Source organism: Falco rusticolus, chromosome 6 (assembly GCF_015220075.1).
Source record: "Falco rusticolus isolate bFalRus1 chromosome 6, bFalRus1.pri, whole genome shotgun sequence".
NCBI classification, from domain to species: Eukaryota; Metazoa; Chordata; class Aves; order Falconiformes; family Falconidae; genus Falco; species Falco rusticolus.
The window spans coordinates 69,961,523-69,979,336 of record NC_051192.1 but is presented as its reverse complement, the minus strand read 5'-3'; the positions used below and the strand labels follow the sequence as shown (position 1 = coordinate 69,979,336).

The following is a 17,814-nucleotide window of genomic DNA, read 5'->3' as shown; positions in this document are numbered from 1 at the left end:
AGCTACTTTCCAGGCAGTTGCTAAAATGTAATCTGCTATATGTAAGATTCCCAGAGTGGAATAATGTTGGTTTACTTTGTTCCTTATAGTAGAAAGTAATTTTTTAGATTATGCAATGATCTTTTCCTGGCTTAAAACCAGAAATAATGTGACTATTCTATTTTTTTATAATTTAATTTACCTATTCATGTATTTTTAAAACAATTTCATTATTGGCTTCTTGGGTGAGGTAACATTGTACAACAATCTTTTGTTCTTACAAAATCCATAGTTTTTAGTAGTGTTTGATGAAATCATTTGACACGAAAAAAGAACACTGCATTGCATATAACTAATGTAATTTTTGTGACTTACATTTTAATGAAGATTTTAATAGAAGATAAGCTTTTACATTAGTTCTCAAAAGTTGAGAAGAGTGACAGCAATAATTTGTTTTCAATGTATAGAACTGTATTTACTCAAAATCCAACACAAGCAGGTATTTTAACTTAACGATAGCCCCACCTTATGTTTTCTGTTTCTCCAAAAGCACATATCTTTTTCATCCATTCCCTGCTTTGGCTTTTCCTGAGAAATCCTTGAAACCCAAACTTTCTATGATGTAATACTTTCAGTTATAATTGGCAAATCCAGCAGTCCTTTAGCATGTTGCATTTATTGTCCACACATAGAAGGCAAATACCATATGTATGTTGTTACTTTTTTTTCTGATGATACAGGCAGAATTGCTACTTACATAATACCTGGGTAATCTTGAAGGTTGGGGGTCCACTGTCTTTAAATATCCCTTCTAACTTCCCTAGCTGTAAAAAGTTCTCTTACTCTTTCCGTTCTGTTTTATATACATATATGCATAATCTTTATGCTCTTTTGATAATCATCTAGAAAGGAGTGAAAAGCAAAGCAATTCAATCATACACTCACAAAGCAGAATCCATGGCATTCTGTGCAGGGTACTGTTAACGTATCTATGCATTCCTCTGAGACCCAAGATAATTGTGTTATGCTATTTATTTATGCAGTACCATATTTTTTTTGGAGCATTTTTTTTACATGGATGCATACATAGATACAGATATATATATCCAAATAAAAGAAAAAAAAAAAACACCTAAATTCTGTGTTTACAGTTTATTTCAACTAAATAATTTATACTTTCACTTCTGTATGAATACTTGTAGTCAAGTAAAACTCACATATACTTTAATTTTGAAGAAATTTTAATAAAAATGATATGCTGAGAAAGAACCATTAGATATGTCGTTATTGGAAAGTCAAAAAAAAAAGCAAAAGCACTGACCTGTCACTTTGTAATCTTTAGATTTTCATTTTCAGACTGAACTAATACAACTGTAGTTAATATAACATGGGGTTTTTTTCTGTTTTGTTTCCAGCACCATGTGGAGGGCACTATACTGGATCAGAGGGAGTGGTTTTATCACCAAGTTATCCTCATAATTACACTGCTGGACAGACTTGCCTTTATTCAATAACTGTACCTAAAGAATTTGGTAAGAATTTCTTCTACTGATTTATCAATCGTTAAGCATTGTTCTGTTGTTCAAATGTCCTTCATGTGCAATAGTGACCTTAGATTTTCAATATATTGCAAATTGCTTATCAAAAATAAATGTATCCTTGACATGGAAAACCATTATAGGGTTCTGACCTTTTACTTCTCCCTAGAGTAATCAATGGACTTCAGCTAAGCCATCTGTGTCTGCTATCCAAGCTTATCCTAAACACTTTCAGTGATTACATCATTCATCACAGGATAATCATTCATTCAGGCTTCCTGCAAAGTAAAATCAGTTGTCAAAGATCAAGCATCAAGTGTTCTCTTATGTTTTAACTTTGTTTTTCATGTTTTAACAAGGGCAAGATGAGTAGGATTATATTTAACAAGTATAGTGGAGGAAAAGAAAGCAATTTTACATAAAAGTACCAGAAATGTTTTTGAAAAATCACAAAACTAATCATTTCAATGTGTCAAAATACTGGGACAAAATCTCTAAAATTTGTACAATTGTATGCAGGGCATGATTTTCTGCAAAGCACATCTCTTTAATTCAAGTCTAGACAAACAGCAATAAGATCCATTTTGCTACTTACTAAAAGACTGAATGCGCAGCAACTTTAGTGTGTTTGGTACTTTCTATATGCCATGAAACCTGTAAGGTCTCACCAGCTTTTTCACCAAGGAATTTTGAAAGCTGCTTGCAGAAGTAGTTAGAAGTTTACATGTTGAGAGCTCGGGAAAAGTTTTACACCTGCTAATAATAATTCATAATGTAATTCTAGTACTGAACTCTTAATGATGATGATAAAGATTAGTAATTATTATTATCATTTGAGAACAGCTTAGTGGTTTTGTTCACAGCTTTATAGTAAGAAAATCATTAATTCAATTTTCATCATTTTAGAAAGTTCGTACTTACACTTCAGAAACTTTTTTTCAGAAACAAACCCTAAACATTTGCACAGTAGATACTTGCAAGAAATATGCTTATATAATTATTAAATAAAGTATATTATAATTAGTTATTGCCCTTTTCTTAAAAAAATATCATATGAAAGTTATCAGTGTTGTTGGGGTGGGAGTAACACAAATCTTTGAGATTTGTACTATAGCGAAGTTTAAAAGTACTCTGTATTATTATATTTTTTACTTTTCTACAAGAAAAAGTGAGATTTGATAGGATGTAATTTTTTTTGCCTGCAATTGTACAGAATGCAAAAAAAACCCAGTAAAATAAGAAAGTGGCTGCAGCTTACAGAAAGGATCCATCAAATTGTTTAGAGTGATTAGATCCTGAAGACAGTAGATACAGTGAAATGCTATTGAAGCTTTACAGAAAGGTACATTTATCCCATTAGAGGTTTTATTAAATACTGTTCACTAGAAGTCCTGACTGAGAACATGCAAAGTATCTCTGGGCCCATAACAGTTGTTGTGAAATTCTTTAATTACATTGTGTTTAACTTTGTTAATTAGTGTATTGAATAATTGGATATTGTCATACTTTAGAAGATTTTATTAAATAATGCTCAAAATTTCATATTTTGCCATATGCTATATAAAACTTTTGCAACCTTTTCACCAAGTATCTAAACAAATATTTTTATTCTTATTTGTTAGAAAAACTGACGAAAAATAGTAGGATCTATAGCTAACATTTACAATGCTTGGCAATTATGTGATAAATGATTTCTGTATACTGGATCTCCTGATGGTCTTGACTTGAAGAGGGCCTGACAGAAAAGTTACGTGAATGTACTGGTCATAGACACAACTTAGAACCAGTCCTTTTTCAATTTTGATTTTTTTTTTTTTTTTTAATTTTGAAAGACATTTTTAGTGGTTCTAATAGGTTTAAGGATTGAAGAACACTGCAATAACTTTACTTCTAGTTGATAATAGTTGAGTTAAGGATGCCCTTGCAGCAATGAGGACTAACTGCACAGAGGGCTGCATTAGCAAGGATGTAGCCTGCAAGTTGAAAGAAGGTAGTTTCCCTCTTTGTAGCCTTCATGAAGTAGAATCTGGAAAGTATGTCTAAGGTTTTGTGCTTCCAAATTACAAGGCACAGATTGCTAAATTAGAACAAGCCCAACAGAGAGCCAGCAAGATGATCAGGACACTGAAGCACTGTACTTCAACTGAAAAGTTGAAGGAAGTTCAGCCTGGAGAAGATACGTGGAGGACCCTTCCTTCCAGAAGCACGCAGTAAGAGAACAAGTGGCAGTAGTCACAAGCTGTAGCACAACAAATTCCAACTGGACATAAGGAAAGCATTCTTCACCATGACAGCAATTATGTACAGGTAGCTGGAAGAAGAGTTTTTCTGCTTTTGAAAATTTGCCCAGAAAAAAACATAAGCAGCCTAGTCTAACTTCGAAGTTAACACTGTTTTTAAAAATCAGGAGATTGGACTACACTTTTGTTTTGTTCTTTTTTAAAAAAAAAAACAACTTCAAAAGATTAAGAACTTTACAAGAAATTGGAAAATATAATCTGTACAGAATTTGGATAGCATTGAAGAGCTGTGATTTCTATACAGAATCTGGAATAGGTATAGTTTTAAAACAGATTCCTCCCTTGTCAATAAAATATGGGTGGCCAGTGATGATGTCATGTATTTATTGACTTAATTTTATTGGGTTTTTTACTTCATGTTTTTATTGCTATCTGATATTTGAATCCAGTGAACCATTTGATATTTACTAGTGAGATGTATAAATGGTTCATTTTTTTAATACACTTTAAATTAGTTACAGCTGAAGTGCAAATTAAGTGTAGCAATATGTCAAAACCAGTAGCACATTGGTTTTTTTAGTATTTGATCAGGTTTTATATTCTTTCTGATAAAATAAGTACTAATAGAGAGTTACAAAAATAGCCAAATCAATAAATTCTAAACAACTTTCTCAGATTAAAGCTGGATGAGCAACTAATCATATGACAATATATGCTCCTTAATAGTCGCTAAGATTGGTAATGAAATTTGATAAAAAAACTTTCCCTTTTAGATATTCCATTTTCTTGTTCTCATAGATAACTGCGATAAGGGGAAAAAAAAAAATCTTGATTGACTGGAGATCACACTTTTGGGGTGATTGGGTGACATTTTTTAAAAAATTAAAAATACAAAATAATGAAAAGCACATCAGGTTCTTGTGCTTACTGCAGCTGTTTTATCATGGTAGACAACAAATTAGCTTGGAAAGGATTCATGCAGGAACCCACTGCTAACTAAGAAAAGCAAAAGATCTCATTAAATTTGTTTTTAAAGTCTAGGTTCTTGTTTTATCTTCTCTCTTTTTTAATTCCCCCACCCCTTCTCTCTCATGTAGTTGTGTTTGGACAATTTGCCTATTTTCAGACAACTTTGAATGATGTGGCAGAATTGTTTGATGGAGAAAACTCTCAGGCTAGACTTCTTAGTTCACTGTCTGGATCCCACTCAGGTAGGTAATAAAGAAAAGAAGTATACATTTCTTACACAGCTCAGTATGGAAAAAATAAATCAGGAGAATGTTATGAATTTCATTTGGAAATACAATAATAAAATCATTGGAACATGATGCCAAGGGAAATGGAAGACCGTTCTAAGTCTTTGAATCAAGACCTTCATCTGGAAACATATGGTTTGGGCAAGAACTGATCACTGGGATGAGTGCAGGAATAATTTAATGAAATTCTCAGATCTTTATGTAAGAGGGAGGATTGGATGGTATAATCATCTTCTCTGCCCCTGAACTCTGAAATACACATCTACATTTTCTGAATGTCTAATTTAAACACAAATTACTTGTATTCACAAAATGCAATTATCTGTATGCAAACATACTCTTAGACTAAAAGCAGGCCAGCTGTTGCATTCAGGTAGCTATAGCAAAATGTTGACCCTGTGAAATCATAATTAAACTTGCATGGATTTAAACATAGCCAGAATTTCAAGTATATGTATATATAATTACTATGTTCATCTCAAGTGGATAATATATAAATTTATTTCTGCAGCTATGAATGTGTTTTGTCATACAATCCTAGTACTTAGAAGATTTTATATGAGTTTAAGATTTTTGCAGTCCAGGTCTTTCAATGGCTTCTTGGTGTTCACTTTGAATTATTGGAGAGGTATTTGATATTAAAAGAATGTAACATATCTATTTGATATACAGAAAACATTTTATTATTTGAAAAATTCAGCTCATCATTTTCCTCTCGTGAATCCTAGATAATTGTGTCATAATTAAGAGTTCACAAATTAATTTAATATTTTTTAAAATTATTGGCAGGAGTTCTGCAACAAAACATTTTCTTGTTAATGTTTAAATTTAAAAGAGACAACTCATCTAAACAACTAATTTTACTGCATCAAACATAAAAAAGTTGAAACTACTGTCTGTTTTCACAGCAGACATTGGGAAATAATTGAAGGGAATTTAAACTTGCGATTTTTACTCATTACTTATATCTGATTTACATAGGTTTAGGATAGGATTCTGTTAAACAGAATCAATAGTTACAATAATATAAACCTAATCTAAGTGAAAGAATTATAAATCCTATTCACCCAGTTACCTGTGATATTTTAAATTAGTGCACTATCATTCATTTCAGTAGAATTCCCTTAAATATGGATTGATATAATCCGATGAGAATAAAAACAGTTGCCAAATGGAGTGGCATCCTTGCAGTGTAAAAGTACTGTAATGTCTGTGGTGATTCATTGCTGAACTTCTATCATACTGTAGACAGATATTTCAGGAAAGGAGATAAAGTATATTAATCATTATTATTAATGTTCAAGTCAATATATAAAGTATGAAATGGTATTAGAAAGTTAATAATGTAATTAATGTGTGACCATATCTTTTATTGAAGCAACTACATAAAACAAGTCATGGATCCACTCTCTACATTTCAGTTTTTGTCTTGAAATGGTAAACATCACATGAAGATCACCTGTGGTGTGTTTTCAAACACTTTTAATCACTTAATGTGTTTTGCAATTTGCAAGGCAAGGTAAAGCTCTCAGTCACAAAGAGAAGTTAACCAATAATTCTAATGAATTTGGCCCCAGATGGCAGGTAGGGTTCCTCAGACAAGTAGTTTATTGGAGTTCTGGTTCCAACAGCTGCAGTAAATGTCAGAAAACTTGTTGTTGAATCATGAAGTCTTTTTATTCTGACAAGTTTTCAAACCTCCAATGGAAAATTTAATTTCACGCAGTTATTTGTTTTCTTTACCTATAAAAGAAAACAAAAAATCTATGTATTTTAACAGTATATTTGATTACATTCTAAAGAGTTAAAACTGTTGTTTGTTTTGCATATTCATTTTCTGTTTTTATTTGTAGGAGAGACATTGCCTTTGGCTACATCTAATCAAATTCTTCTGCGATTCAGTGCCAAGAGTGGGGCAACAGCCAGGGGGTTCCACTTCGTATACCAAGGTACACATGACTGCTTTTGAAGGAAGACACTGGTGCCAGTCTCACACAGTGTATTATTTTGAATTCTTCTTAGGTCTTAAAATATTTCTGTAAATATAGGTATAGTCTTAACCTTTCTTCAACAGTCAGGGACTTCTCCTAATAGTAGACTGGCTTCATAACTCCAGTTGCCTCCAGTGAATCCTATTTGCCCCCATGGACCTGAATATGTCCAGCCTCTCTCAGCAGTCTGTAGTCTGTTGCTCCCTTACTGCTGAATGTTCATGTCCTCCTTAGACTGTAAAAGTGTGTAGTGACAACTGTGAAGGCAAGGTAAAAAGGACATTTAATATTTTTTTAAAATACTTTTAAAATATTTTCTGCATAATTTGTCATTAGATTGTCCACATATCCCACCATCCCCCACAATGCATGAACATACCCACATAGATTTTGAACTTCCCTTTGTAATTAATGTATATGTAGACTCTTTTTCCCTTACATCCCTTGCTAGTCTTTGCTCCATCTGGACTTGGTCTTTCCCAATTTTTATTTCTATGTAGCTAACCAATGCTGTCATACTCATGATATATTACCTGTCCTCATCTCCACTGATGGTATGTCCCCTTTGTGTGTTTAAATTGCTGAAATGCTCCTGGTCTAGCCCTTTCTCCCCAAATTCCCAGTCTTCCCTCACAATGGGATAATTTCTTCCAGGGCTCTCAAATCTCACTCAAAAATTCACCGGTATCGTCCTTCATGCTTGCTCCTTAGGAGAGTCTATGTACCAACTTCATGAAGATGTCAAAGTCTGCTCACCTTAGTTCTAACCTTCTGCCCATTCCTCAACTTCATCTTGTGGTACTTATAGCCCAAGCTGGCATCTATATCAACATCACAAAAGACTCTTCCCTGTTTGTGAGCAGTTTGCCACATTGTAGCTATGTAATTATCTCATAGAAATGTCTATTAAATCTACCCAGTGTTCTGCTTGACTAAAATGAGTAGGGACAAGACCACAGAACTTTCTTTTCTAAACACAGTGACTGTTATATTCAGTTTCGAGGAAAAGGAGATACACATCTTTATTTTGTATTGAGTTGGATTAAGTTGCTGGACTGCCATGGACCAGAAGAGGTGTATATTTAATCTCTGTTAAAAGCCACGTTTCCCTGACATGACAGTGAAAACATGCCACCAAGCAGCATTTCAAGTAGGCATTGGAAATACACCCAGAATTGCTAGCTGCATTTTGGAATTCAATAAATCAGTAAAAATAAAATCAGTAGATTTCTTACACAGTATCAACATTCCAACAATTCATGATTACTATTCAGGCACTATAATGACACAGAAAATGGGTCTTGTGCTTCTGGTGAAGAAATATTAAGTTACCTGAAACAGATATTAAAAATTAAATGAAAGATTTCTTACTTTTATACTTAATTGTACACTTAAAATCTATTTTATACTTACCTTTTGCCCCATCTAATTACAGTTACGATATGAAAGTGATCATTTTCTAACAAAAACAATAAAATAATATATTTTGGGATTTGTTCTGTACTGACAATTAATGACTTAAGGGAGTACAGCAGAAGAGATATTATGAGAATCTTTGTTACATTCACCTGAAGTCTTTAGAAGTGCTGTTCATTTCAGCTTTCTGGAGACATACAGAAAAAATAAAAATGAAGAAAATATTTTCAAGTACTTAGGAAAATCTCAGTTCTGGATATCTATAGGCAGCATAGTGTCAAAACAATATAAATATGCTTTAACATGTTTTTACTGCCTACAGTTTCAGAGTTAGTTAGACTAAGGTTAGCTTGGATTTTGCATCGCTTTTCCTCAGTGTAACAGCACAAAGAGAGGGTAGAAGAGCTGAAGACATTTTCAGGCTTACCTCATGAATATCTGTAGCTCAGCTCAAGGTTTTGGAGTTTGCTTAATTGTATTAGTATTGCTCAGTAGTCGCAGCTGGTGTTTCAAGAGGTTTTGTTCAGGCTGCTAAGACATTCTGTCTTCTTGGAAAGCTTGGAGGGAAAATTGGCATGGCAGAGACCATGAGGCAGTTTCAGTATTGAATGGTGGGTGGCAGATGTGTGACTTGCAGGTCTCTTCATGACACAACTGAACCTGAGGAGGTATTACATGCATGTCTGCACGCTGCAGCTGAAATGCAAGGATGAGACAGCATGCCCAAGTCTGATAATGTGCTGCTAGGCAGTTTTGTACACTAAGCTGATCCATGTGTCTTGGAGAATGCAGTCTGGTGACACGTGTAGCAGTGCTTACAGGTTCATTACCTGTACAGGCAACAAACGTAGTCCCCAGGGGGCTTCAGAGCATTTCACTGAAGGTATTGCATGCGTACCCAATGAGCTTAATGAGACAGTCATTAAACACTGTGGTTTATTGTATACTAGCTTTTCCTTTTCAGCTTTACTAAACTGAAGTGTAAAAGTAGGTTTGGATATTTTTAAGTAATATTATCAAGATTCTTTTCAAAATAATTATTTGGCGGAGGTTTTTTTGTTGGAGCACAGTCATGGTTAGACACAGCAAATTAATGGAAAGAACCATCTCACCTCAAGAATATTTCCATAGTTGTAAGGAGCTTGTTAGGACTGTTCAAACTCCTGGATGATGTTTTTAAGCCTTCTTACTTCTATGTTAATAGAAAAATACCACCATGACTACACAGTCTGCTTTTTACACATCAAAAACATTACTTGTTTTAAATTTATGATGCACAAGTAATCAGAAAAGAGGGGGAGTATAAAATTCTGGAATTAGGAAACAGCTTTCAGTATCTGAGTTCTTATAATCCATTTGCATATGAATGACACCTATCTGTCTTATTCTATTTGGTTTTCATATGCCTAAAGTGTTTAGATATTTTTGCTGCTTTTAAAGAATTCATATTGATACAAAACCTCAATACTGTTAGGTGCATGTATATACATACACACACACATATTGCTGTTGAACAGTAAGTCTCCAGGTGAGGATAATGATATGCCTCATTTCAGTCATTTCTTTGGACTACATTTACTTTCAAAATGTAAGAAATAGATTTTTATTTTTTTTTTTTAAATGAGAAATGTTCTCTACAGCAGTAGAAAATGGGTCAAGCCAGAGCCACTTTGTCTCAGGAGAATCATGAAGCTATTTGAATATCTAGCTTTTAAAATATATTTTAAAATATATTTTAGAGCTTTATTTAATACACACTTGTATGTATACATATATTAGTTAATGAGTTAGTGGTGTTTAGTAAGCTGTATCATTTTGAGTTTTTCTCTCTTCTTTTGAAGCATGTGATCATATTTCAAAATACTGCCTCTTGCTACCCTTATAAACACTCCAGAGAATAACATCCATGCTAAAATTGAACACAGTAATCCGGTCTGCAAAGTCAATCATTTTATTTATCACCCTCTATTGCAGGTTGAGCTTCTTTCCTGTTCCCTTTTCCACTGGGCTGATCTCAATTTTGTTTCACAGCAGTATGAGACATTTACTAAAAGATGGAGGATAATTACTATAGAAAATGAAATGTCTCTTTGATACTGCTTGAGAAGTCTAGGTTGCTGACACTATAGGCAAAAGCTAGAAGGAAGGCTAGAGGGGAAAAGAAAGTTACTGCTTGCATTATTTCACATTCTTGTGTGAGCAAGCAACAGATAAGGTTTGTAGCTTTTGATTCAGATTTGATGGCTTTTGTAATGCCATTTTCTAAAAAGCTTTATAGATGCATGTCATCTGTGCCTTCATTTCTTTTTCTCAGATGACAATATTTCCTTGTATTTCATACAAAAGGTAAAGGGTATCTTTATTATCAGACTGATTGAATTTCCAGTCACTCAGAATATTAGTGTCAGGTATGTTGAAATATGTTAGGAACCATCATATTTAAGAAGATTGGGAATTATATTTTTTCAGGTTTATCTTACCCTTGTTTTCCTACTGTGATATCACTTAAGAAACAGTAGTATATGTTTGTATATAGCTGAGGCTACAGCAGTACAAAGTTCTTTCCCTAAAAAGCAAAGTAATGACCTTTTCACCACCCAAAAATTGACAGGTTTTTACTGTTTGTCTTCCTATTCTTCCCTTGATCTACCATACAAATTGGTATGAAATGGTTATGAGGTCAAATGAGATTTTAAAGGGGACTAGTAAGAAAGTTAGTATACTGAGATGAGGAAGAACTGTGAAAGAAAGGCAAAGGGAACCAAGAATAAAAGAGGAATGTGACTTTAACAATTAAGTTGATCTAATCCGCAGCAAGAAAAAAAAACAATGTCCAGACGCTTACTGCTAATGTAACTAGTATTATTTTCCATATGTGTTACCATGAAACATTATGTCCTAGTTTACAACAGGCTTCCTAGAGAAGTGGTCAGTGCCCCAAGCCTGTCAAGGTTGAAGAGGCATTTGGACAATGCCCTTAACACGCTTTAACTTGGTCAGCCCTGAACTGCTCAGGGACTTGGACTAGAAGACCATTGTAGGACCCTTCCTACTGAAATAGTCAGTTGGTGTAGGGGCACTTCAGCTGGGCTTTCAGCCATGTCACCTTTTAGACACACACACCTGTTTTCCTAATTTTTTAATGGAGTTTTGAAACAGTACTGCATTTTGCCATGTATTACTTAAATCAAAATTCTATTTTAAGCACTATGGGATTAACTCACTTTGTTTTTATGTCTGGCTTGCATTACATTTATTCTTAAGCCAGTTCTTAAAACAGGAGAAAAAGGCATTAGAAAAATTATGCCTCTTATATTGAATGGCATGGTTTATTTGTGCATCTTTAGCATTTCTTATGTCGCTGTAACCATTGATAGAGTATTAGTAAAAACTGTGAAAAACTGAGAAAAATGTCTATTTAAACATGACATTGGGTGTTTCCTGCTAACAACAGAATAATCTGACACAACTTTAGCCATGGCTGTTTGTGGCTGCCATGGCAGTTTACTGGCTGCTGCTTTCAGTAAAATGGCAGATTTCAGTCTCAAAATGAAGCACATAGCAGTACCACTGTTGGACTAATTTAAGAGTGTTAGTAAATTGCCCCGACATTTGCCATAATGGCAGAGATAGCTAGCTCATAGGAAAAAAAAATCATAAGGCAATTTTATAATTAACCCAGATGATTTGACATCCTTTGTTGAGAGGTACTGAAAATGCTAATTACACGAAAAATTCTGGATTACAAATGCATGTATGCAAATTGCCAGCTATGATTACTGACAGTTATAGGATATTCTTTAATATGCTTCTTAAAAAAGGGCCTTTACCTTTGCACAGCTGTTTTACTGATTCACCAGATGTGGACTCCAGGTGAGGGTTAGAGAATCTGGGCAAAGATTTTCTTCTGAAACTTAGTTCCTTTTGAGGAAGTGGATGAAAAATAGAGAAAGCTAGTATTCCCAGAAAAGGCTGAGCAAGAGTTTCTTCCACAAAATGAATTAAAAATACTCCAGGAGTGATGCTGATATTTTCACTAAGGTCATATAGCCTCTTAGGAACACAGGTAAGGTTTTAGGCACATGGAAAGGTTCAACTAGCAGGGGCTTTAGTGATGACTTGTGTAGGAGGAGGTCATGAGCTACCAGACACAGACAGCTTCATCTGAAGCTGGTATGAACAACCTCTCACATGCCACAACTTCTACCAGCCAGAGCAGCATGCAGTGCCTCTTCTCAAAGATATTTGAGGCGACAACTGCTTATGGCCAGAGGTGTTTCTATGGATTAATGTCTAATTATGTGGCAAACCTGTAATTCTGTGCATATGACTGGATATGTGAGCAGCCATCGTTGCCTATTCAGTTGTAAAGTCATTATACAATTAGAAGAAGATGTCTGAATAAAACAGTGGCTGTACAGTAGGCCATTTGATAGAGAAAAAGCTATGAGTCCCAATAAAAGAATGGGGAAAAAAAGAGCAGTCTCGGTCAGTTGAATTGACCTGGCAGGCTGCATCTGGTCTGCAGGTAATGTCAGGAAGAACTGTGACTCTGTGAAATCCTTGAACTGTAGTTTCTTCATTATCCTTCCACAAGTGCTGAACAATTCCCTGCCATGGTTAGAACTGTATGCATTAACAAGTTTCACAGAGTATCTGGGTGATACTGAGGTCCCATTGAAAACTTAATCACAAAATACCATTTATTTGAACAAAGACAGGTGTGTTAAATTTACTGAAAGGGAAGTGGTTTGTTTATACTATGTGAAGTATTTAACCATTTAAAATACTTGAAAAATGCATTTGCTTTTATTTTACTGTATTGTGTAGTTATCATTCCAGGAGTATGTTAGTTACTTCTGACAATTTCTTTCAATCTTGATACATTTTATAACTTCCTTAAGCTTTCAAGGCTAAAATCTTCTGCAACCATCTAACCACTGATTTAGAAGAAAACAAGTGTTACTGTATCTGTATGACCTTGTCTGAAAATTCAACCCACTGCATATTAATAAAAAGAGCATGCATTGTACTGTTATTGTTAGTACCAGTTGTTTCTAAATCTTCTTTAAAAAAGCATTTTTCTGCATTCACTAATACTTGGATAAACTTAACTGTTATTCTCAATAGTGATACAGAAGACTGATAGAACATAATGTTAATGTAATCATAAATGAGAACTTCCAGTGCTCTGATAAAATGTGTTATATATTTCATGCTAAATTTAAGATAGAATTGATGTCAATTAGTGTTCTGTATCCACCTTGTCAACAAATGTTAACTTCTAGAGCGCTTACCAGGACTTAAAACTACCGCACTTAAATAATTATGATTCTGAAAAGAGCAAATGACAGTATAAGAAATAGGAAAAACATAAAGCTATCAATATCAAAGTAAGTATATATAGGCTCCACACACCTTGTCATTTACTTAGTGACTGGGATCGCTGAACAAGTTGGGGGTTGTGGGGTGGGGTGGTGGTGGTGTAGTACAGGTGTGCACATGAATATGTAGAAATCCTGCTCTTCACTTTTACAAGCCAGGAAAAAAATTAAATGTAAGATTGTAAAATAAAATTAAATATAACTGATTACATTTATACTAGTCTTAAAATAGGTTACTAAGCCAGAAACACACTGTCTGAATATCTGCCAGGAATAAAGTCTAAACCTCTCTACTTTTTTTTTTTTCTTTTCTGTACCATTTTGTATCTTTGTTGATTAAGGAGCAAATGGCAGGCAATTTTCAGGGTGTTACCTATTCATATGTAGATAGGGTGGTCCCCTGAAAGTAATTTTTTAAGAAACCAAACTGATCAAACAAAGCTTTTGAACAGAAAAAAATTTCTTTTGTCACAGAAAAATGGCTTATATTTAATGAGGTTAATTTTAATGTACATTTATTATAGTGTAAAAACATAGATGATATTGCACACAAATTGTAATTCTATAATATTCTCTATAAATATGTATTTTTTAAAAAAATTGGCATTTAATAGCTAGCTGCAGAATGAAATGTTGAAAGAACAAGTCTGATACACAAACAACATGCACAATACCAAAAGTCAGAAAGTACAAAAAAATGCCTGTTATAGATAAGTGGTTATAAATAAGAAAGCCAAAGAGAGAATAAACCCATGGGCTTCTAATGAATTTTATTATTTTGTTCTTTCAATGTTGCTTAGTCTTTTAGCTGTTCTTGTATCACATCAGATTTATAAATTCTCAGAAATTATTGGTAAAAATAATTGGTTTTAACTGTAAACACTGAAATAGCCTTGAGGGTACATTATTATCACTCTGTATTCTCTAATATGATAAATGTTTGTATAGTATTACATGGGGTTTATATCTGATTATAGACAGCATAATATTTTTATTGGCTTCTAATGAGAAACTCCTAATGAGAAGCCAAAATTTCTGTATTTAATAAGTAAAATAGGTGATAGGTATAATATCCTGTCATTAAAGAGGACAGCTGAAACACCCACTGGTCCTGTCATGCCCAAGGACCTGCTTCCAAAGCCAATTGCTTCCCAAGCTGCCACAGCACTCGCATGACTGTACATAGTCACAGCCCAAACCCACAATCCAGCTAAAAGCCATTCTTTGAGAATACAGGAGCAGATCAAATAAAAGGAACAATTCCAATTAAGCTCTGTCCTGCAAGAAATAATGGTCATTTTTAGTGATCTTTTTATTTTTTATATGATGGCTGTCATTTAGATTTATGGCTCTTTTTTCTTTCTCTCTTTATGCAGCTGTTCCACGCACAAGTGATACGCAGTGTAGCTCAGTGCCAGAGCCTAGGTATGGAAGGAGAATTGGCTCCGAGTTTTCAGCAGGCTCTGTTGTTCGATTTGAGTGTAGTCCTGGCTATCTGCTACAAGGCTCAAAAGCTATCCGATGTCAGTCTGTACCTAATGCCTTAGCTCAGTGGAATGACACAGTACCAAGCTGTGTAGGTAAGCAATTACATTCAAGTCATCTGTTCTGTCACACATGTGTCTGAATGCGAATTCAGAAACTGTTTGAGAAGACAGTGTTTAACACATATTTTCACTCTCCTTCGATTAATATCAGTCATGCTCAGTTTAAAAGATCAGTTTTCCATATCAAAAAGTATTTGAGCACCAGGTGGCTGCTAGGCAGTATAGTGTGTTATATAATGACAGATGATATGAGCAAGTGTGATGCACATTTTCTTGAACATTCATTATTTTCATGACTCATCTACAACTTGAAGTACAGGACAGAATTTAATTCTCCAGAACTGTCTTTACCTGTTTTATTACACAGTACTTGTATATTTCTATGATGCATAGGATGATGATTTCTTTTTTGAAGTAGAAGCATAGTTTACATTGAATAATGATAGAATTCTGAAGTGTAGATAATTTTCTTCATTCTGTCAACAGACCTGCAATGGGATAATGTTTAGCACTTCAATTTTTTTTTTTTTTTTTGGTAAATGTTGGAAGTTTTTCTTCTCTTCCCTCTTTGAATTTATATCCGAAAGTCATTGACAGTCACAGGAATTTATAATTAGAATGTTCTAAAAATAAATGTAGGTGTCCTATTTTTTGTGTATTCTGGTTTTTTTTGTTTAGTTCTGTTTTCTTGAACCTTAAAGAAGCGATTGCATGTACAGTAAAAATATTTAATGTACCACACTGCTTTACCAGCTAGATCCAATATTGGAACTATCTTAGGCTGTGGGTAAGTTCACATGATTTCTGTCAATTATGACTGTTTAATGTTATGTCTTTACAGTTTGTTGTTACTCTCAGGTAAGACATGATTAGGCTGTGCTGCTAAGCTGTTCTAGGCTGCACATACTCAAAATGAAGTTCACTTCTGAATTGTTTATTCATGCAGGTTGTAACTTATGCTTGATATCGTTTGTGTATTTTAGATAACATTGCTTTCTAAGTTCAGTTCATTGCTTCACGTCTATGTGTTTACGCTACAAAAGGGAATTATTATAATTGGTTTAGTAAAATTGTTACTACTTTTTCTGTTCTCTGAAGTGGTTTAGATTTTATAATAATTCATGATAATACTTTCTTTCAGTGCCATGCAGTGGGAATTTTACTGAGCGGAGAGGTACTATTCTTTCACCAGGTTACCCTGAACCTTATGGTAACAGCTTGAATTGTGTGTGGAAAATCATAGTGACTGAGGGATCAGGTATTCAGGCAAGTCTATATTCTGTCAAGTATGGAATATTAAGTACTTTGTGGTTCAGTTTGAGAAGTAATTTTTTATTTCTCTACAAGTGTCAGAAAATAGCAGTTAGTGCAATCATTTTTTGGGGGTACTTGAAGTATCTGTGCTTTTATTTTCTCAGTATGGTTCTTTGATTAGCTTTATTGTATGTTACTTATTTTTACAAGGGGGTATGAATGAGAAATGGTTAACAAGCAGCTTTCTTAACTGTGTAGAATACTGATAGCATGTCCTGGTCCTTCAATCTGGTGTGCAAATACCAGCCCTTTCTAGCTGCCAGAATGTCACTGAGGCACTTGAGAAGTCTGCAACTGTCTGGATTATCTGCTCATTTAGACTTTGAGTAGTTATTTATAATCATGCAACATATGTGCAAAATCAGTTTTACTTACCTAATGTCATATTTTCTAAAAGTTATGACAACTTAAAAAGTGAATGTTAATGTTTTATTTACATTTTTTTCACTCAGTTTTTTTTTCTTTGAATCTGCTTATGTTATTTTCTTTGGGACATGCTCTCTTTTTATTTTGTTGTTTCTAGAACATTTAAAAACACACATGGCTAGTTGGTTTAAAAAGTTTTGTGATGGTGTTTTTTAACAGATACAGGTCATCAGCTTTGCCACTGAACATAATTGGGACTCTCTTGAAATATATGATGGTGGAGATCTGACAGCACCGCGTCTTGGGAGCTTTTCAGGTGAGGATATGACATGATTTAAATATACAGTTCTATATTTAGGTGTGTGAGATGTGTCTGTATGTTTGCTCACACATATAGACAGGGAGTATATCTGTATTGCATTGTTTGTGATATCATTATGAAACGTTCTCATTTTCAGGAGGAAATTTCAGGTGATGTAAATGTGTCAATATTCAAAATCAGAGAGGTTTTCAGAAGAAAATGTAATACCAAAATGTTTAGCTTTGATTAGTGGGATTTAGGAGATAATACTTTAAAAAAAAAAAAAAAAAAAAAAAAGCGCACCTTTCTTTTATTTTACCTACTCATCTCATAGAGAAGATACAGTGATATAAATTGGTACTGGCATTCCAGGAGCTTCCTTTGATAGCTTTAACTTAGTTTATCCTTGTTAGCCTCCCTTTCTCAGAAAAAAGATGAAGTATTCAGTATTCATCCAAAGTCACCAGACCTCAGAGCACAAA

At 34.0% G+C, this 17,814-nt stretch overlaps 1 protein-coding gene across 1 annotated transcript in view; it reads left to right on the top strand.

Moving 5' to 3' along the window:
- The window catches only part of CSMD1 (CUB and Sushi multiple domains 1), a 1,210,601-nt gene that overhangs the window by 1,010,823 nt on the left and 181,964 nt on the right, over positions 1-17,814 (top strand). The window contains exons 31-36 of the mRNA XM_037392820.1: positions 1,395-1,511; positions 4,855-4,968; positions 6,867-6,962; positions 15,181-15,384; positions 16,493-16,617; positions 17,251-17,347. Coding sequence (XP_037248717.1) covers positions 1,395-1,511; positions 4,855-4,968; positions 6,867-6,962; positions 15,181-15,384; positions 16,493-16,617; positions 17,251-17,347 — 753 coding nt within the window. The remainder of the gene's footprint in view (positions 1-1,394; positions 1,512-4,854; positions 4,969-6,866; positions 6,963-15,180; positions 15,385-16,492; positions 16,618-17,250; positions 17,348-17,814) is intronic.